This window comes from Aquila chrysaetos, chromosome 22 (genome assembly GCF_900496995.4).
Source record: "Aquila chrysaetos chrysaetos chromosome 22, bAquChr1.4, whole genome shotgun sequence".
Classification (NCBI taxonomy): Eukaryota; Metazoa; Chordata; class Aves; order Accipitriformes; family Accipitridae; genus Aquila; species Aquila chrysaetos.
Window position 1 is genome coordinate 15347080 of NC_044025.1, and position 19778 is coordinate 15366857.

The 19778-nt window shown below is 52.4% G+C and overlaps 2 protein-coding genes across 7 annotated transcripts; one reads left to right on the top strand and one right to left on the bottom strand.

Moving 5' to 3' along the window:
• Positions 1–2659: 2659 nt before the first annotated feature.
• SMIM3 (small integral membrane protein 3) lies at positions 2660–5994 on the bottom strand. 4 transcript variants are annotated; one of them, XM_029997733.2, is made up of 3 exons: positions 5860–5994; positions 4780–5064; positions 2660–3724 (listed from the first exon to the last, which is right to left on the bottom strand). In XM_029997733.2, exons 1-3 carry the CDS (start codon positions 5958–5960, stop codon positions 3544–3546), a joined length of 567 nt encoding a protein of 188 aa, XP_029853593.1. In that variant the 5' UTR covers positions 5961–5994; the 3' UTR covers positions 2660–3543. The 4 variants fall into 4 exon arrangements, with proteins under 4 accessions (XP_029853593.1, XP_029853596.1, XP_029853595.1 ...); XM_029997736.2 differs by lacking the exons at positions 4780–5064; positions 5860–5994 and adding an exon at positions 5129–5621; XM_029997735.1 differs by lacking the exons at positions 4780–5064; positions 5860–5994 and adding an exon at positions 4413–4473.
• Positions 5995–6048: 54 nt separating this feature from the next.
• On the top strand, positions 6049–19603 carry DCTN4 (dynactin subunit 4). Of its 3 annotated transcripts, none has more exons than XM_029997727.1 (14): positions 6049–6257; positions 7940–8010; positions 8443–8621; positions 9543–9586; positions 10342–10449; positions 11046–11066; positions 11989–12062; positions 12415–12527; positions 13869–13978; positions 15008–15081; positions 15510–15564; positions 16051–16158; positions 16567–16664; positions 17398–19603. In XM_029997727.1, exons 1-14 carry the CDS (start codon positions 6123–6125, stop codon positions 17609–17611), a joined length of 1404 nt encoding a protein of 467 aa, XP_029853587.1. In that variant the 5' UTR covers positions 6049–6122; the 3' UTR covers positions 17612–19603. The 3 variants fall into 3 exon arrangements, with proteins under 3 accessions (XP_029853587.1, XP_029853588.1, XP_029853589.1); XM_029997729.2 differs by lacking the exon at positions 6049–6257 and adding an exon at positions 6636–6985; XM_029997728.1 differs by lacking the exon at positions 11046–11066.
• Positions 19604–19778: the final 175 nt, after the last annotated feature.

Here is a 19778-nt window from a genome sequence, read left to right on the forward strand (position 1 = left end):
CACGGCATCAATGCTGGGGCAACCTCTGAACTTTTGTTCTAGGTGTGCAACGGGAGGTGCAAGCAAAACAAGCTCTGCCGGGCGAGAGGCCCCAGCTCCCCCAGCGCCAAGGCTTCCCCCACGCTGCTGCCTCCGCAGCTCGCCCAGATCTCGCCGCTCTGCCCCAGCCCGTGTGATTCCACAGGCGCTTGCTGGGGTTTGACAGCAGCCTCCCCGCTGGGCATGGTGCCCAGCACCCTTTGGAACAGGGAACCCCCCCTCCCCGAGTGCCCCCGCACCCCCAGAGCTATGGCTGTGGCTGCTGCCCCCTCCAGCATCCCCATCCCTTCCTCTCTCAGGCCAAGATTTGCCCTCTGCAAAAATACCCCTGGCCCATTGCCCCCCACCCAAAGGGGACGGGGGCACACAGTGACTCGCTGCTGCTGAGCAGGGGAGGGGAGACGGGTGGTCACCGAGTGCTGCTGCTGTCCCCTCCTGCATAAGGAGCCCCTCCAAGCGCTCTGACCCTGCGGGGATTTGCTCAACCCCAAGGCTGGGGAAGGATGAGCCCACCGGCCGTGACGTTTGTGATGTGCTCCCAAAGACCCTGCTGCAGCCTGGAGCGCGGAGGGCGGTTTGGGACCCCATAAGCCTCCCTTTGGGGCCATGGGGCTTGTGTTTGGGTCCTGTATCAGCAGTTGCTCCAGACAATGCTTCCCCCGCATCCCCCAAGATATTCGGGGTCAGCTCCTGCTGCCAAATTGCCACTGGGGCTCCCCACAACCTTCCCGTGCCACAGGGTCCACCGTTCCCTGTCTGGCAGGGATAAGGCAGCCGAGCCGGGTGCTTGCATCCCCAGCACGGCTCTCGTCGCTGCCCAGAGGTGAGGCAAGAGCCAGCATCCTACATCACCTCATCACTGGGGCTGCCAGCATCCCAGCAGCAGCTCCCGCGGGCCACAAGCCGGCTCCCGCCACGCTCCAGCTCCACTGGCGCTGGCAGGGAACCATCCCCGGCGGATGCTGAATCACCTCGGCGTCTGCATCGCGCCTGCCTGCCACAGTGTCACCACTGCAGGGCCCGCTCCGCAACGGGCAGGAAAAGGCATTTTTTCCTTGGCAAAACACCACGCAAATGCTGCCTCCGAGCTCCAACACTGTTCAGGCACTGAAGTGAGGGCCGCGGGGGGATTTGCTTGTCTTGCTTAGTCCTGGAGGAGGGATTTCCGACTTGACAGTGTACATCAGTCTAAATCCATCCCTCCCATTTTCATGCTTTAAAAATGTCCTGGCTTCTCTCTGCTCTCCCCCCACCGCCATTTTGCTCTGTGCTGTTTGTTGTTGTCATGTCTTTCCAAGGCTTTGCAATGCCTTTCCTGGAAATGTTTGCCGCGGGCTCGAAACTTCCCAGAAAATTCCTGCCATGAAAGGAAACCTCTTGTACCCCCCGGCTGCTCATGACAAGGGGCACGGGGAGGTGGGAACAGCCACCAGGCATGGCTGCAGGGACGAAGGGGTTTGCATGCTTCTTCTCAGGTGTTTGGCTCCAAACCAGGCTTCCTTCTCAAACCACTCCAGTATTTGCGGCTTCTTCCCTATTCCTCTTATAGCGAAGCTGCTCAGCTCCAGTTCCTGGTGCCAGATACCGCTGGCCGTCCCCACACGTGATGGTGTCCCCAGGGAAGGGACACCGGGGTGGAGCACGAGGGGGAGGCAGAACCGGGGCTGCTCCCACCCAGCACAGCCTTAATCTCCTCCAGCTGCCGCCACCGTGCCGTGCCAGCGAGGGAGGAAGAGAGGGGGAACAACAGGAAAATAACTCTGTTTTTTTGCCTCAAATTCTGCAACTCGAGAGGGGAGAGAGAGAGACAACAGCTCAAAACAGAAATTTGTTTCTGGGCCAGACAAGGAATACATGTAAGCTTCCTTCCCAGCCCAACCACAGCCCACAGCTCCAGCGCAGGCGTTTCTGCTCCCCAGGGGCTGTGTCCCCATGCTGGGCTCTCTCCCTGGGGAGGGAGGTGTTCGCCCAAGGTCCTGCTTCCCTGGGAATTGCCTGCCCCTCCAGCCCCAACACCAAAAGCAAACCCGATGCCGGCTGTCGTGGATCAAGCCGCATGGGGATGGGACACAGGGTTTCCAAAACCGTGAGGCTGGTTGCTCTTTCCAGCAGAGAAAATGGGATTTAAACAATTCCCACCAGCATCACCGTAGTGTTTCCCCATATCCCAGACAGATTCATCTCATTATTCATGACCTTTCTTGCCATGAGTCACCAGGATGCCGTTTCGACCCCAGGACTTCTGCCACACGCCAGAGCCCGGCACGAGGCTGCCAGGAGGGAGCGATGCCGATCACCCAAGCGGGAGAAAAGCAGCTGTCACCGCTGTCAGAAAGTTCCTGGAGATCCTTCCTGCTCACTGTCTGATGGTCGCTGCCGCTATTGCAGCCAAATTTGGGTTTCCACCCCCGGAGCGTGGGGCGAGGCTAGCAGTGTGCCTCCCACGGGGCTGCGGCCACCAGGCTCAGAGGCTGGGCAAGAACCCTGGGGACCTCGAGCCAAGGCTGTACAGGAGGTCAGCGCAGGGAAGGTTTCTGGAGAGGCTGCAAAGTATCTCAGATCCTGCGCACAGGCACCCGGACACCATCTGTAGCGTGGACAGAGCCACATGACACGCCCATGTATAAAGTCCATTTATTTCATAGCCGGGGCAATGTAAGAGCTTACATGGTCCCTTGCCACTGCCTGAGCACGAACCCCTCTACTCCTCCCGCTTTGCCAGCCCAGGCAAGGGGTGCACAGACCCCCCCCCAACAGGGCCGCCGTGCCAGGCGAGCGGCAGGAGCCCTCGCCATTGGCAGGAGCCCTCGCCACGGGCAGGGGCACCAAGCACAGCCAGCGTGCAGGCAGGCAGGCAGGCAGGCTGGCAGGAGCTGCCCGCACCCCTCTGCCCCGCGAGACCCAGAGGAACTGAGCGCCCCATAGATTTTTCGTACAGTTTCAGCAGTTATCTGATAGAGGAGAAGCCGCTGCCAGCTGCACGTCTGCTGCGCAGCCAGGATGGGCTCTGTCACCGATGCTTTTAGCTGAGTCTCTGAATGCACAACCAGAAGCCATATCCATCTTGCTTTGACCCTTCTTTCCCAAACATCCTGACAGCTGGGACTCCAAAGAAGAAAAAACTTTGCTGGGCATTTCCACTCCTTGCTGCTTGCCTGGGAGGAGACAGGGTCGCCAGCAAAGGCGAGACCAGCCTGCCTGCCTCATGGGAGCAAGTCGGTTCTAGCTGGACACATCCGCAAAGTCACACATCTCCCTGCTGGTGCCCAGGCCGCCATCTCCCCGACGGGTCCCCGTGAGCTCGGTGGGTAAATGGGAGGCAGTGGGTTCACCCGGCAAGAGCCAGGTACAGGGGCAGGCGCCTGGGTGCTGGCCCACCCCGGCTCCTGCCCATCTCTCCCCAGCTCTCGGGGTACCCCATCGGGCTCTACGGGGTCTCTGGCACAGGATCCCACGGCTGTGGCCCCCTGCCCGGCAAGCCGGCCATCTCTCGTCGCCTCCGCCTCACACGATGCCGTTGCGCGTGGGGTGAGTCCGTACCCGGTAGATGATGACGGCAGTGGCCGGGCAGAGCACCAGGGCCGTCATGATGAGGATGGTGGCCAGGATGATCAAGACGATGACCCAGATGTCCAGGATGTGCTTGGGGAGAGTGACGAGATCTGCTGGATCAGGGAGGTCCATCCTGCAAGGGAGAGGCAGGGGGGTGATGGGGCAGCCCCCCCCCCCCATTGCTCTAAGCACCCCGCTGCTCTCTCCAGGGAGACCCCTGTGGCCACGTCCACCCTCGGCCTTCTTCAAGAGCAAAGGGATTTGGTAAAGACTCCTTTGAGAAGCCCCAGGATTTACAGCGTGCTTTGATGCAGCTGGATTAACAGCCCAGGGAAAAACTTCCCTGTTAATTGCTACCGCTGTTAAAGGAGCTGATAAAGCAAAGCCACAACCAGACGTCCTGCTGGTCACTCACGAGTGGGTCATCGGGTGGTGAAACGGTGGGACCAGGGCAGCCGGAGTCCCCCTTGCTTCAGGGGACCCTCGCTCCCCCCCCCCCGCGGTGCCTCCTGCTGACTCACGGAGTTAATGGCTTAATTAGCAGCAGGGCTGGGGGCTGAGAGGCCGGGGAGCGGTCACCATCCCTCCACGGATCCCACAGCTGCCTTCCGCCGGGCCACCGAGTGACACGACCGAGAGCACCGGGCTGAGCCCCCCCCCCCCCCCCGCCCCAATCCGTCCCGCCCGCAGCCGCCCCTGGCTCCAGCACCCCGGGGAGGGGGGGACACACACACGGACGAGCCCCCACCGCGGGGCAGAAGAGGCGGCGGCCGCAGCCTGCCCCCCTGCCTGCCCTGCCTGCCCCCCTGCACCCCCCTTACCTGCAGCCCGGCTCCGGCGAGAGGCAGCGGCAGGATCCCCGGCGGGGGAGGGAGCCTCCGCCTGGCCCCGCCCGGCCCGCGGGGGGCGGCAGGGGAGGGAGAGGAGGGGAAGGGGAAGAGAGGGTAGGGGAAAGGAAGGGCAGGGCAGGCAGGACCTTTTTTATGCACCGGGACAAAGCAAGAACACGCTCCAGCTCCCCCCACCCCGGACGGGGTCAGACCCGTCTGGAGCCAAACCCGAAGGTCTCAGGTGTCAAGGAGGCACCCTGGGGACATTTCATAGCATAACAGCTTCATAAAGGGCTTTTTCCCCGTTCCTGTTCCCCTCCTGCCTCGCCAACAGCAGGGCTTACATGCCCCCACTTGCCTCCGTCGCCTGGGGCAAGAGGGAAAAGCAAAACCACCGAGAGCCTCCGTCAAAGCCCAGCAGCGAGGCGCCAGCCAGCGTTCCCCGGGGCTTCGGGGCAGGGCTGATTTACAGACACAAGCAGAGAGCATCTCCGGGGAGGCGGCAGACCTCAGCCCACCAGCTGGGAATGGCGTTTCTGCTGCCCAGTGGAATATTCTGCTCCGTTGGCAATGCTGAAGGGCAAACCCAGCAGCAGCTATTCCTGGCCGGCCGCGGGAAGCAAGGTGGGATGCTCCGATTTTCCTGCTGGGACACAAGCCTGGTGTCACCCACACTGGGACCCACGCACCACACCCTTCATACCCACCTTTCCTGGGGAAACGTGCCGCATTCCCAGTGGCGGAAACCACTACCACATGCTCTCAGACACCCCCGGCCTCCAGGCACGCAGCTCCCCGCTCCCCCAGAAGCAGCGCACAGGCGGCTGGCGGGCAGCCTCCTCCCTGCCTCCCCAAGAACGCGTCCCCCTCCAGCTGCTGCCGTCGGATAAAAAGCACGTGGGGTTTTTATCGCGAGCGGCGGCGGATCCTCGCAGGCAGGGGTTTCCTCTGGAGCCGCACGGGCAAGCGGCGGGGCGGAGGCCACGGGCTGACACCAGGCGCTGCGCGGGGACGGGTGAACCGGGGCGAGGACGGGGGAGCGATGCCGCGGGCCAGGCCGCAACGGATGCTTGGGCGGCGTGCCTAGGAGCAAACCGGAGGTGGTTTGCTGATGCAAGCTCTGGACGCAGAGCGCAACACGGTATTCGGAGACCTCACGCTTTTGCGCTGATCCCACGACACGGGGATGTTTTGTTTTTGTCGGGATCCCGTCTTAGCGACTGTGAGACTGAAAAGAAACCACCTTTGGGGGATGACGAAGTCCGGCACCCTGCGGGTTCAGAGGGGAACGTGGGCGCCGAAGGCTCAGGGGAAGGGCTCAGCAAAACGTGTTACCAAGCGCTCTGGCACGCGTGAAGCAGCCAGGCCGGCGGCCCCGGCCCCGCTCCCCCCGCAGACTCCCCCCGCCCAGCCCGGACGAGCACAGGGGCGAGCGTACGGCTTCGCCGGGCGACGCAGGGCTGAGCCAGGACCCCGCTGCGGGCAGAGCCGGGGCTGCTGCTCCTCCTCCTCCTCCTCCTCCGGCGGGCAGGCGGCCATGGCGCCCCGGGGGAGGCGGGCGGGCCACGCGGCGGCCACCGCCCCGCCCCGCCCCGCCCCGCCCCGCCCCGCTGGGGTCACGTGGGCGGGGCGGCGCGGTGACGCTCGGCGCTGACGTCTGACGGCGTGCGGCGGCACGCCGGCAGCCGCCTCCCTCCCAAGATGGCGTCGCTGCTGCAGTCGGAGCGGGTGCTGTACCTGGTGCGCGGGGAGAAGGAGATGCGGGCGCCGCTGTCGCAGCTGTACTTCTGCCGGTACTGCAGCGAGCTCCGCTCCCTGGAGTGCGTCTCGCACGAGGTAACGGCGGCCCGGCCGCGCCGCGCCCGCAGCCCGGTTGGGAGGGGGCGGGACGTTGCCCTCTCTGCGCGTGCCGGTTGGGTGGCTCTCCCGCCGCTCACTCGCTGTCTGCCTCGCTATTGGTTGGCGGCGCGGCTGAGGGGTGTGCGCAGCGCTGCCTGCATGGAGAGGGGTGATTGGCGGCGGATGAGGGAAGGGGCGGTGCCTTGCTTTGGATTGGCTCTGCGCCCCTGTCCGTCGGCGGAGTTCGGGCTGTGGTTGGCTGAGGCGCGCGTACCAGGGGTGGGGACTGCCGCGAGAGGCGGCCTCCCCTCGTAGGAGAGGTGTCGTCCCCCCCCGCCATAGGGCCCGGCTGGGTGGGAGCGGCCCCTCCGCGGGGCCCGGCGGGGGCAGCAGGGACCCCCCCCACCCCGCTGTGGGGCACGGCACGGGGGGACAAGGACCCCTTCCCACACACACATCCCCACCGGGGCCGGCCGGGGAGGGGCAGGGACGCCCACCGACCCACACCCCTCCGCGGGGCCCGGCCCGGGGTGAAGACCGAGCCGTTCCCGGGCTTGGGCTGGTGCCTCTCGCAGGGGGAGAGCTGCTCCCGGACGGCCCCCGGGGCTCGCCGAGATGTGCTGGATGGGGTGGCGTTGGCAGCATCAAAGTAACAAACCCCACAAAGGCGGTGTGCTGAGGCCGGAGAGCACCGTCCTTGATTTGAGAACGGTTGGGAGTGTTTGGTATGACTTTATTTTCACCCGGACAAGCTTTTCCCCCACGTTATGCAGTGGGATTTCTGCTGTGGAGAGTTTGTGCTTTGTCCAGGAATGGCTGGAGCCTTAAGCTGTAGGTTATCGCCAGGCTGGAGCAATAGTCTGCTGGTGCGTGGGGGCCTGTCAGGAGCACTGCTTTTGTGCAGAGCAGAACATGGGCAAGCCCTGATCCTGGGGCTGCTCATGTGACTTCGCAAGTCATCGTAATAAAACTGGTGGAATTGATTTGTGGAAGTCTGGGTGAACTAAGAAATTACAATAGATTTGAAAAGCCTTAAAGGAGTGACTGTGCAACCCAGATCTCAGAAGAGGTATCTCTTTGGAAATGTTAAAGCCTCTGAAGAGTGGAAAATTTGTCACCAGGCTGCATCCGTCATGAATTCGCTATAGTGTGACAAGTACAGTCATTGTGCGTTTCCATATTTAATGATAAGTTTGTTTTCCTCTTCAAGAAGGGGATCCCCTTCTTGCTACTGTTGTTTTAATGGACTAAATTAGTTTGTGACAGCAGACAGATAAAAAGCGTTTTCTGAAATGTGTGTATATCTGACCAGTGTCAATACAAGGGCAGAATAAATTTAGATATAAATGGAAAATACCATGTTGTTCCACTGAAAAATGAAGTTGTGGTAACTGCAAAAGGTCAACACCCAGTTGTCCTTTTCCCGTTTACTAGGTGGAGTAGTTTAATCTATCTTGACTTAAGAAACCTTCTGACTTACATTATTAAAGATCAAAATCTGGCTGAGATGGGCCAAGATTTCAGATACCAAAAAATGTCTCAAGTCTTCCCTGACTTCACCTGTCTGTTGCCAGACACAAAGCCCTGTTAAATCGTGTGGCAGAGTTTCAGGCCGCTGCCAGCATGCGGTCTAGACAAAAGCATGCCAGGAAGTGTGATGTGACCGTCTTGTTCATCAGGTGGACTCTCACTACTGCCCCAGCTGCCTGGAAAACATGCCTTCAGCTGAAGCCAAGCTGAAAAAGAACAGGTAAGGTTGCTTTGGCTTTTTTCATCAAGACTCCCTATTTTAAACAGCTCCTTCCTTAATCAACACCTGACCGTGTGTATCTGAAACTCTCCTCAGAAATTACATCACTTCTCGCTACCTGTTAGTCTGTTTTGGGGAATAAGAGTCTTTCCATGATGTATCATGTGGTCTTCCCGTTTTAGTTCTTTTGATGACCTGCTTTCATAATACAGAGGGTTTTTTAGTATCACCCAGTATTTCTCACTGTTGCAATTCTTACGTTGACTTTGAACCCCTCCTGTTCGCATTGATGGCTCTGTTGCTCTCTTTCCCTAACACTATTGCATAAGATGAAAAGGTCTGTTAGTTTAATCTTGATTTTTTTGTTGAGAGCATTTTCCTTGGCCTGGGACCCTTGTCAGAGCACTGTCTTATAGGCCTTCGTCTTTACAGGTGTGCTAACTGCTTTGACTGCCCCTGCTGCATGCACACCCTTTCCACCCGGGCCACAAGCATTCCTGCTCCGCTCCCTGACGACCCAGCCAAGACTACCATGAAGAAAGCATATTACTTGGCCTGTGGATTTTGCCGCTGGACTTCCCGAGATGTGGGCATGGCAGACAAGTCTGTCGGTAAGTGACAGCCAAAGAGAGAAAACTGAGTAACAGCAGGAGCCCAGATTGTGTTTTGAAGGTAACAGATCATCAGATTAGTTTCTCACTGTACAATATACGTAATATCCGTCCAGGTTTTGAGTCAGAGTTGGAAATTCACAGGAAAATGGTTTGTTGCTGAAGTCTCCTCTGAAGAGTTGAGATGAGTTAGGGGAACGTGTGACCCACTTCCGTGATCGTATTAACCTGACTAGTGAGAAAGCTGTCAAACAAGGGGCATTTTTAGTTGGTGCGCTCTCCCCACATTTGAGATCTTGTTTGTGTATCTTCAGAGACTTTGAAGCTGCTCAGTCTGACAGCGTAAACATCTAATTTATATTCTGCCACTTATGTTCGCATATTCCAGAGTTGCTAGGCAGTGTTTGTACTTGGTTTTTCTCTTTGTGACAGCACTGGAACAAAGCTTTCATCTATTTCTTGGTGCATAAGACATGCAGGAAATATCTGTCGGGCTCCAGAAATGGGGCTGAGTAGATCAAGCAGATCCTCTGACTTCCAGTGTTGATGTGACTGAAGAGCGAGAGCTGAAGATGCAGGGACATGGGCAGCCAGTAATAAGAGACGGTTCTTGTAAACTCATGTACCTGCTGCTGAAGTGACTCCTAGGTGCTGTCCTGATTATTTCTCAAACAGCAGTTGTTTAAAAACACAGTATAAAAGCTGGTGAAGAGCCTTCAGCCCAAGTCTGCCTGTGAAAAGCTTTCAGAGGTGTGCATTTGTGCAGGCTTGAACTGAAGGAGTTGCAATGGTAAGTGTAGCAAAAATAGGGAATGTCATATTTCATGAGTAAAACCGAGATAGTTGGGTGTTAGGTGTGATTTCTTTGCAGAGTCTGGAAACCTCCTCCTGAGGACTTTGTTTTTTCTCTTTCTCGTGCAGCTAGTGGTGGCTGGCAGGAGCCGGAGAATCCTCACGCACACAGGGTGAGTGAAGGGGAAGGCCATGCTTAGGCTGAGACACATCAGCTAGAAAAAGCTGTTAGAGGCGCCAGGCCTTCTCAATGACTTTTTCTGCATCTATGTAATCCTTCAGATACCAGTTCCAGTTCCTAATCTCCACCTTGACTGAATTAAATGGAAAGCCTCTTAGAGGCTCTCCCATGGATGTTGCAGTATAAAATCTCCTTTTCAGAAGAAACTCATTTGCAAACATCATATCTAATAGTGCTGTTAAAATGACACCAATGAATATGATACGTATGTATGTGAAAAAAAGCTGGTTTTCGACCAAGAGTGTGTTTAGGATCTGGAAAACAGAACTACACCTTTACTATCCTTCCCTGTCACCAGTTAGGGCTCTACACTAAATGTGATCAGCCTTGGGTGGGGGGAAAGATGCTGTTTGCTCCACTAATCCAAATTGTTTGGTTTTGGCCACGTGACATTACTGTGTCCAGTCATGGCAGATCCGTGAACAAAGTCTCAGTTGCCTAACTGCAAAGTGAGAGTTGGACACTGCTTTCTGATAGACGTCAATCCCAAAGGAGGGTCAGTTTGTCACCCGCAGTGGGAGTTAAGACACACAGGCTTCTTTAATGTATATCCTTCAAAACACAGCTAGTACTAGGAACAGAGTGAAACAAGTAGCAGGAGCCCCAGCTTGTTCACAGACAAATACTGCAGCTGGTCTGGCATTTGTTCCTTGTTCACTGGGTATCTGTTCCTTTTCATCCCTCTAGATTAACAAACTGGTTGAGTACTACCAGCAGTTGGCTCAGAAAGAGAAGATCGAGCGGGACCGGAAGAAGCTGGTGCGACGCCGAAACTACATGCCCCTGGCCTTTTCGGTGAGCTGGGAGTACTGTGCTCTCAGAGCAGGACAAGTGATGGACAACAGCCTCGTCTTGAAAGATTAGATAGTTGGTAGCACCATAGGGCTGCTCAGGGGTTTTTCTATTGGGAACGTGAAGAAAATGTGCTAGGGCACATGGGTTTCTTTAGGGACAAGTAGTTTTACACCCATTACTGTGCATTATATTGCCTCTCTCTCTAATAGTCCTCTCTGATAATGCCAGAAGGGTTTACACTTGCCATGCGAAGGAATATGTTATCCAGCAGTGAAATGCAGTGCAACCGCAGTCACAATAGTGGTAGCTCTTTCTCAGGACAGTTGCATACCACGGTTCAGTAACAGTTAGATCAACATTGTCTGGCACTTTTCTGCATGAAGTCTCAACTGAAATTAACCTTAAGACTTGGTTGTGGCCTGAATGACTTGTTTATTGTAACTGGCAGGTAAATGCTTACTTTGTTTAGCTGGGTGACTCGGCATATGCTTGCTACTTCTCAATTAACTGTGCTTGCTCTGTGCCCTTGCTTGTGTCTTATGGCTGCATTTTTTGTCTCCGTTGCTACCTGCTGCTATTTTGGGGGCTCTCCACAGCAACACACTATACACGTAGTGGTAAGTCTTTTCACAGTTTCTGCTGGTGTTAAAGCTCTCATGATACCAACTGAAGGGGAGTAACAGATCCTACTCTTCACCTTGCCTCAGGGCCTCTGACTTGGATGTGCCTAGAACAAACGCACATGAAGGCTAACTAGTTAGAGGGTAACATTTGTTACAAAGAAAAATATTTTTTGTTAGCTTACCAACAGGGCAGTGTCTGGGTAAGTAACATATGCTTGAAAAGCAGTCCTTCACAAAGCTCGGCTGAGACACAGCCATCTGTCTGCCCAAGGCAAATGGCACTAACATGAATCTTCTGATCCTTGAAGAACCACCAGGGTAGGCTGGTACTCAGATTTCTCGTTTGGTGAGGATTCAGGTTTTCAGTGGTGGCCAGAAGCACCCTGTGTACAGTTCAGCTGTAGAATGCTGAGGAGTAGCTCAGCTATTGCTGCCAATTGGTGGTGCCTGGTGAGATAGACCTGTAGATAACAAGGCTTGTAGGAGGCTGAACCTGCTTCTAGTAGTGCTACAGAGCATTTCAGATGGATGCATACCCACATCGACCCAGTTCTTTTGGCAGCTGAGCTCTCATTCTGCACTGCTTGATATGCTATTGCTCTGAAGAGAAGATCAAGGGAAAATGTGTCAGTAGTGCAGGCTGGTGATTTAAGGAAAGAGCAAAAGCTTTATAAGCGGTAGCCACATACATCTGTATCTGTCTCTCCCTGTCTCCAGTGCGGTGGTAATTGTTTTCTCCTTACTAACAGTTTGAGCAGAAAAAAAATCTTGGGAAGCACTGAATACCTTTCCTTTTTTGCTTTCCTTTGCTTGTCTCCCTATGCTTGTCATGCAGCTCAAAGGATGAGTTTGCAGTAGGTCTTTTTGTCCTGGCAGGAAGCAGACCTGAAGCTCACAGTTCCTTTTTTCCTTGTAGGACAAATACGGTCTTGGAACCAGGCTTCAACGCCAGAGGCCCGGAGCACCGATCAGTGCCCTCGCTGGACTCTCGTGAGTCTCAGGGTTGGGGTTACCTTTGTGGAAAGGATAGGAGGTGTAGGCAACAGAGCAATAAAGCAGCTTCAGAAAGATGATGAACCATATTCGCGGATAGCAGTGAAAGGAGCTTTCTTCTTTGCAGCATTAGAGTTGTCAAATCCTCAGGCATCTCTGTGCAGCAGCTCCAGGTGTTTTGCTTTCTCCCAATAGAAACAAGTGACTGCTCGTGTCCTTGTGCAGTTACTATTGTCTTGCAATCTCAGCTCTCACTGCCTTCTGTGTTATAATGCAGTTACTGCTGTTGGTGTCTGTCAGAGCACACGTACTATATTTTATGACCGAGTTGTCCCTCACTTTGCTTCAGCCTGAAAGAAGGAGAGGACCAGAAGGAGATCAAGATTGAGCCAGCTGATGCAGTGGAAGAAGTGGAACCTCTTCCTGAGGATTACTACACAAGACCCATTAATCTGACAGAAGGTAATACCTTAATATTCTGTCACTTTTTGCCCTTACATTTTATAACATGGGCAGTGCCTGGAAACTTGTTTGTGGGGTTCCTATTGGAACCAAGATTTTAGTAATTTTTATGCTGGGATTGAAATGGTGGGAAATTTTTGACTTTTAAAACTGTAACTTTGAATGCAGCCTCAGGTTCATGTTGTACATGGAAAGCTCAGAGCCGAATACATCAGGCCTCTTAACGGTTGTTTCATTTTCTTGCTGACCTTAATTTCTCTGCATGTGAAGTGTCAGCTTTTGGATGGAGAAAAGAGCTGATGTCCTTTTTCAAGTAATAGCTGGAAATAAGGAAGTAGCTGAGCTGCTGCGGAGTTGGGGCAAAACTGACCTGTGAAGTAACAATTGCACATTACTTTTGACATAAGCTTACAACAGCTTACGTATGCTTGCCAGTTATTTAGCTGGCTCATGATTTAATCAGCAAATATTGTAAAATGGTCAACTAAACTTGGGAGAGAACAGGATAAAACAGCAGGTACAGGAAGCAATGTGGACTTTCTGCTGAGGTGGCTCTAAGTGGGACGGATGTTCTTGATAGTCCTGCAGGCCTACAAAGTCCGCCAATATTAATTAATTTGTGAAAGGTTTATGGAAAGGAGTAGATAGTCTTCGTCTCCTTTTCTCATGAGACTGCCAGCATTGTGAGAGTATGATGCTGGTAAAGACAACTTTTGTGATTCTCTGCAGTGAGGCAGAGGCTGCCAGGTGGCTCACTGCCTCTTAGACACTGGGAACAGTGAGGAGCCTCTTTTTTTGGGAGAAACCCATGGGAAGTTTGGCTGCTGGGAGTTCCTTGCCTCAGGAGCTATGTAGTCACCAAGTCTCTGCATGAGTCTGAATTATGCAAACTCCTTGCTGAGAAGCTGTATATTGTACTCGTGCAGCATCCAGCTGTGAGGGTAACAAAGCCATGAAAATGCATTTGCCCTTGGGGGACGAAAGAACTTATTTTCTAGATGATTACAAAATTCTGTTTCCACCTCATCTGAGCTTTGAATAGAGATCAGGGTCCCTTGTTTCTCCTGGGCTGGCACTGATGTTGCTGTCGTGTTACCGTGTCCAGTCAGGGCAGCCCTTTATACAACTCTTACTTCCATTCATTCACTGCTAGAAACAGTGAAACTTGCCAGTGGCTTCTGAATTATTGGGTGCAGGTGAAATTCAGTTTCTTAGATTGTAGCATGTCTGCACACAGTGCGCGGCACACTTGCTCTTGAGCCAGCGCATATGTAGAATCTAGCTCAAGTTCCAGTGTCTGAGTGCGACGTTAATTTGTCTTGCTTTCTGCTGTGCACCCAGTGACGACTCTGCGTCAGCGTCTGCTGCAGCCTGACTTCCAGCCGATCTGCGCTTCCCAGCTCTACCCACGTCATAAGCACCTCCTGATCAAACGTTCACTGCGCTGTCGGGTAGGTAATTAAATACAAAAAAGTGCTTTTTCTAGGCTCACAGAACTTGGATTGTGGGAAATGGGCTGTGTATTTCTTTTTAGAAGAAACTGCTCAAATGCTTCTGGTGTTGAAAGTTCTCAACCAAATTACTGGTAACAGCACTAGGAGGTGAGGGAGGCTGTCGCATTTCTGACATGATGGAGATTGTGAAAGGGGGACAACTTTGTCAAAGATGCATAAAGATAGAAAGGTGGGTTTGCGTAAGGGTCTGTGTGCTCTGCCTAGCCAAAGAATCGTAGAAGTCTGCCAGTACAGTCAGAATTTAAAAATTTCTGCTATTAGTACAGACAAAAATCAAAGCAAGCAAACAAAATACTAGTGAGAGGCAGTGCAGAATACTGAAGATGCCCTTAGAGTGAAGGCAGAAAGAGAATATTTCAGAGAAGAAAATTAGAGAGCTGGGAGGTGAAGATAGGCAAGAATTAAATCCAAGTTCTGCTGTTGGCTTACTATGTGGTCTTCAAAAAGCTGCTTGTTTTCTCAGTGAAACAGGGATATTTATCTAGTTCCCAGGGTAATAGAGCAATATTCTTGTAAGTATTTAAGATGCAGAATGGTTTGCAAATGCAGAATATTTTCTCAAAAATATGTAATATCAGGCTGAGCCTATATTTGAAAGTAGCGTGTGAGGAGGTCAGTCCTGAGTTCCAGCTGTTTGGTTCTTTTCATGGATCCTGGAGCATAAGTCAAAGGGCTTGCAGTTATTAGTGCCTTCTTCCTCCTGCAGTCAGTGAGTGTCTGAGTATTTTTAAGCCAGATTCCAAATCCCGTGTTTCTGAGATTGCACTGATATTGCTGGTTACGACATTTTCAGAGTATCAATAACTTGACAAAACAATGGCTACATGCACGCCAGGGTAGTTTTTGTCTGCACTGTGCTAGAGGCCAGTAGTGCCGTGGCTAGTGGCACGGTGCTTGCAGCTCTGATTCTTTGGTTTGGGACTGCACACTGTCTCTGTGTGCTGACTAAAATATCTTTGTCTCTAGAAATGTGAACATAACCTGAGCAAACCAGAATTCAATCCAACATCTATCAAATTCAAGATCCAGCTGGTTGCTGTGTAAGTAAGATATGGGACTGGGGAGAACAACCACCTATCCCTTCTTAGTTAATGCCTTCTATTTTCATTTCTTTTGTTCTCTTGATTTGACCTCTTGTATGATTGTGTCATCTCTTAGGATGGCGTAATCACGTTTTTAATTTATGCAGCTTATCCATAGTAGGTTTGCTTCCTTATCTTCTAAAAAGTTTGCTGAAGACTTCAGCAGTTTGAAAAAGACATTGCATGCTGTGCTAGCCCCACACAGTGTCAGGAGTTTGTAGGATTAGGCTTATATAGCAGAAGGGCACTTCATTTTAATGTAAGCTAAGCTCTAATAGCATTGAACAAGTTAGCTGGTTGTCTGTGAAGACATCCCTCTACTTCAAGAGGTCAGTTATAGACAGCAACACAGTCCATCATGGTCATTTGCTTTGTTCTTGTTGTAGTAACTATATCCCTGAAGTGAGAATCATGTCTATTCCCAACCTGCGCTACATGAAGGTCAGTACTTTTTTCCAGAAATGTCTTAGCGTGAGACACAGCCGGGAGGCGTGGATGTGGGATCTTTCTGGAAGATGACATGGTGTGATGATTGCTGCCTGAGGGCTTCACTTGCTCCATTTAGAGAGGGTGCAGGGTTTAAGGGAGTGGTCGGAATTACACTGCATGTACTGGTCACTCTGAATGAGTAGATTACTGTGCAGTGTGACATCTGGCATCACAAGCATACATCAATATCTGAAGAATAAAAGGTGCGGAGTTGAGATCTTGGCTAGATTCCAAAGATGTCTATTATTACATTAAGAAAGAGTGCTGCGCATGGCATTGGAACCTTTCTTATGGACTGGGGGTGTTCGCTATCCGTCCCTTGAGTGTATGCGGTGCAATTTTTGAAGGTGTTGATCAGTCACAGAAGATGGAGGTGCTAACAGTAACAATGAATTTTAGAGAATTGCTTCTTAAACTGTGATTCCTGAATGTCCCCAGGAGAGCCAAGTCCTTCTGACTCTGACCAATCCAGTGGAGAACATCACGCATGTCACGCTGCTGGAGTGTGAGGAGGGAGACCCTGACAACATCAATAGCACTGCCAAGGTATTGTGCCCTCCTGCTGTGCAAGCCCAAGCCTCTTCCAAGGCTTTCCACTCCCGTTTATCCTTCCACAGATCACGCTTTTCATATATCCTTGAGTGTCTGCTAACTGCATTGCATTTTCCTCCTTGGAGCTTAAATGACTGTCGCCAGTGTAAACATCAGATCATAAAGTGTTTTGAAATTGTATCTTTTCATTGACATCCAGAACCCAAGGGAGAAATACACAATTTCAATGGTAGAGTGGTAACGAGGTGGTACTGGTGTGGTTTCCTCCACGAAAGCCCAGGATGAATCACTTCTCTGTTAAACCATAGTAAAGCAGCCTTCAGAAGGGGCGGGCTTTCTCCTGCTCACAGTGTAGGTGGTGATCAGTGCTGAAAGGCTTCTTCTCTTCCTGTTCTGTTTCAGGTGACAGTTCCTCCCAAGGAGCTTATTTTGGCTGGTAAAGATGCTGCGGCAGAATACGATGAGCTGGCAGAGCCTCAAGATTTCCAGGATGACCCTGAGTGAGTGTTGTCTGTCCTGTGGGGATCCTGTCCCTTAAAAACTTGGCACTTCAACCAAGTAACTCACACTCCTCTGTGTCTTCAGCATGTTTGGGGGCTTCTTTTTCAGGTTTTCCTGGGGGGGGGTGGTTTTCGGGGGAGTCAGAGATCAGCAGTGCAAATCTTTCTGCTTGTGGTTTGGACTATTCAGGAGACATTTGTTCCCTTTGAGGCAAGGTGTGCTGTTACAGCAGTTGAGTTGTAGGTGGTGGTACTAATTCTCTCCAGAATACTCTATGTAATCCTTTCCTTTGCAAGCAGAGGGTTTATGGTAGAGGTGAGAACTACACAGTAGGGTGTGTGACAGAGCTGCCTCCAGCCTTCAAAATGGAGTATGTTCTGCAGTGTCTTACAGAGCAACTTGAGCTATATACTGTGGCCCTTCTTTGTTGTGCTGCTGGGTACATAACTCCCGTGGCCAAAGCAGGCATGTTCTGTTTGACAGATGTGCCAGCAGCTGTCAGCATAAAGGGGGGCACCCACGTTCTGAATGTAGGGCAGGAGGGGCTGTGGGCCCCCTGCAAAAAGAACAGTGGGGAGTAAGCTACAAACCAGGGTAGCTGCTCTAGCAGGGTGTATTCAGCCCACGGGCCGTAAACTGAGCATCCCTCTTACGTGGTGTCAGAATAAATCTCTCAGAACAATTGTTTGAGAACTTGGCTGACCTAGTGTTCTTTTGTTTTCTGCCTTACAGCGTTATTGCCTTCAGAAAAGCCAATAAGGTAGGAGTTTTCATCAAGGTCACCCCACAGAAAGAAGAGGGTGAAGTGACCGTGAGTTTCAAGATGAAGCACGAGTTTAAAAACCTCACTGCTCCAATCCGACCCAGTGAGGAAGGCGATCACACCTCTGAGGTCATCTGGCTCACCCATCACGTGGAGCTCAGCCTCGGTCCAGTGCTCCCATAAACGCTCCCAACGCTTGTGCCCCGACGGCTGGCCGCAGGATGGACTGTCACAGTGAGGAAAGCACCTGGTGAAACGTTCTGTGAGAGCTCCTTTGTGATGTGTGGGTGTGTGCCACGGGCCCCAGCCGGGCCGCGAGAGGCAGCTGAGGGTGCCGTGGTTTGGGATGGTTTGTTCTCTCTCCTCTTGTCGTAGTGCCCACTAACTACCGCTCTGCTTCCCCACACTGCCACAGGCTAGTTTAACTTGCAGCACGTGTTTCAGCACAGAGAAAGATCTCGCTTTCTCCAGATTTGCACTACACCTGGCTGAATTTGGTTTTATCAACAGAAAAGAACCCATATTGTTTTTTCTTCATGTCGGCCCACAAACCTGATGTTACATACTCAATAGTGAATGACTTCTTTTTCACACAGAGCTATGCCCTTCCCAAAGAAACATTTTAAGAGGTGGCCACATCTGCTGCATTATTGGCAAGTTATTGGCAGCAGCATGATGCTTTCTTTTGGTTTTCTGCTTCCTTGTAGGATACCTCAGCTGTGGGTGATTGGGACGTACAACCCTACCACTCTGGCATGCGTAGCTTGCGTAGCCAAGGTGATAGATCTGTTTTCACAAAGGAACTGATCAGTTTGCCTTTAAACCGAAAACATAGTGTACTGTAGTGTTCATGGATTTGACTGGCAACCAAGCCCACTGTCAGCCCGCTGCGTTGCAGGTGGATGTGGTAGCATGACGTGCTGCAAGCTGGGAATTCAGGTTCTGCCACAGCTCTTGACTGAGGCAGGGATGCTCCAGAGAGGCTGCCTGGCAGTCTTCAGATCAATTAATGTGTGTAGGGTAATTATTAGGGGTACAATTAATAGGGGTAGCGATCAGAGTATGAAACCTGGAGAGTTAAGATTAGGTCTGATATATGTAAAACTACAGAGGCTCTTTGAGTTCATACTCTTGTCTTTTTCCAGTTAGGGTGGGTGGGAGGGAGGTATAAAGGTGGGAAGACAGTTATATGTTAACTAGCATACACTGTACCGTAAGGTAATTTATCTGGGGTGTAATTTGGCTGTAGTCCAAGCTAAAATCAGTAATTAAGAGCAGTGTATCCAGGATACTGAATTACCAGTAACTCCATAGCTTAGTGCAAGCGGGTGAGATCGCTCTTCCTGCAGAGCATTCCCAGTTCAGACATTGACCTTCGTTAAACATTTCTGATGGGCTTTGATGCGCTGCTGTGCTGGGAAAGGCTTGAATCCCAGCCAGCCGCGGCTGTGTTGCTCGAGACACTTGTGCCATGGTTCTGCCAGCCTGGAGCTGCAAATCCTCTGCACGGGAGGGCGGGACGAGGCTGCCCGCTCTCCGGGGGAGGTGGTGGTGCAGCGCCCAAAAACATCTCCCGTAGCGCGAGAAATCTGCCTTGGTGTGCCCGGGGGGGCCGCGCGCCTTACAGCCTAGATCCTGCAGCGGGTCTCAAAGCGGCCGAGGCATCACGTTTACAACTTCGCCTAGGTTACACACAGTTGTACAGCATGAGTTTAAGACTTGTAGTTCGTCGTTAATGTCTAGTGCTAGCTCCTGCTGCGGCTTTACCTGTCCAGATAACAAAGCACTTAACCTTTGGCTGTGACTTCTTTTCAGTAGCCGAAATAGCCGCCACGCTTGCGACACTAATGTGGAAAAGAGCCTTCCAGGGACAAGATGGCGGCTGACCGAGGCCTGGAGCTGCCGTCCCCCTCCGGCGCTGGGCTGGTGTTTGCACGACCTGCTCATGAATGCTCGGTTTCTCACTGAAAACAAAAAGCTGCGTTGATTTATGATATTCTGAGCGGTCTAATTAGCTCGGTGAGGTTTGTTTTTTTTTTTTTTCCCCTCCCCTCCCCGTAGGTGCTTGTAGGTGATAGGAAAGGTGTGTCCCTGCTCCCCTCCCTGACAGGCGACTGTTGCCTTACTGCTTGACGTCGTGTAGTGACCTTCAATAAAGCAAACGTGGCTCTCGGATTCTTTGCGCTGGTTCTTACGCTGCGGTTCATTAGAAAATAATAATTATTTAAAAAAAAAAAAAAAAAAAAGCGCTAAGCACCCCCCCCCCCCCCCCCGTTTTCCCAATAGTTTCGCCCGTCCCCCTGTTCCCGGTGGTTTCGCTCGCTCAGCCCATTCCCGCCCCTTTGGCCGA

Excerpts from the sequence above, each read along its gene's own strand:
- DCTN4 (XM_029997727.1), top strand. The coding sequence starts at position 6,123 with ATGGCGTCGCTGCTGCAGTCGGAGCGGGTGCTGTACCTGGTGCGCGGG. Across the intron at positions 15,565-16,050 it reads CCAACCTGCGCTACATGAAG|GAGAGCCAAGTCCTTCTGAC; the intron begins GTCAGTACTTTT and ends GAATGTCCCCAG. Across the intron at positions 16,665-17,397 it reads GATTTCCAGGATGACCCTGA|CGTTATTGCCTTCAGAAAAG; the intron begins GTGAGTGTTGTC and ends TCTGCCTTACAG.
- SMIM3 (XM_029997733.2), bottom strand. The coding sequence starts at position 5,960 with ATGGCCGCCTGCCCGCCGGAGGAGGAGGAGGAGGAGGAGCAGCAGCCC. Across the intron at positions 5,065-5,859 it reads CTGCGTCGCCCGGCGAAGCC|GAAAATCGGAGCATCCCACC; the intron begins GTACGCTCGCCC and ends GTGTCCCAGCAG. Across the intron at positions 3,725-4,779 it reads TCTTGCCCCAGGCGACGGAG|GATGGACCTCCCTGATCCAG; the intron begins GCAAGTGGGGGC and ends TCTCCCTTGCAG.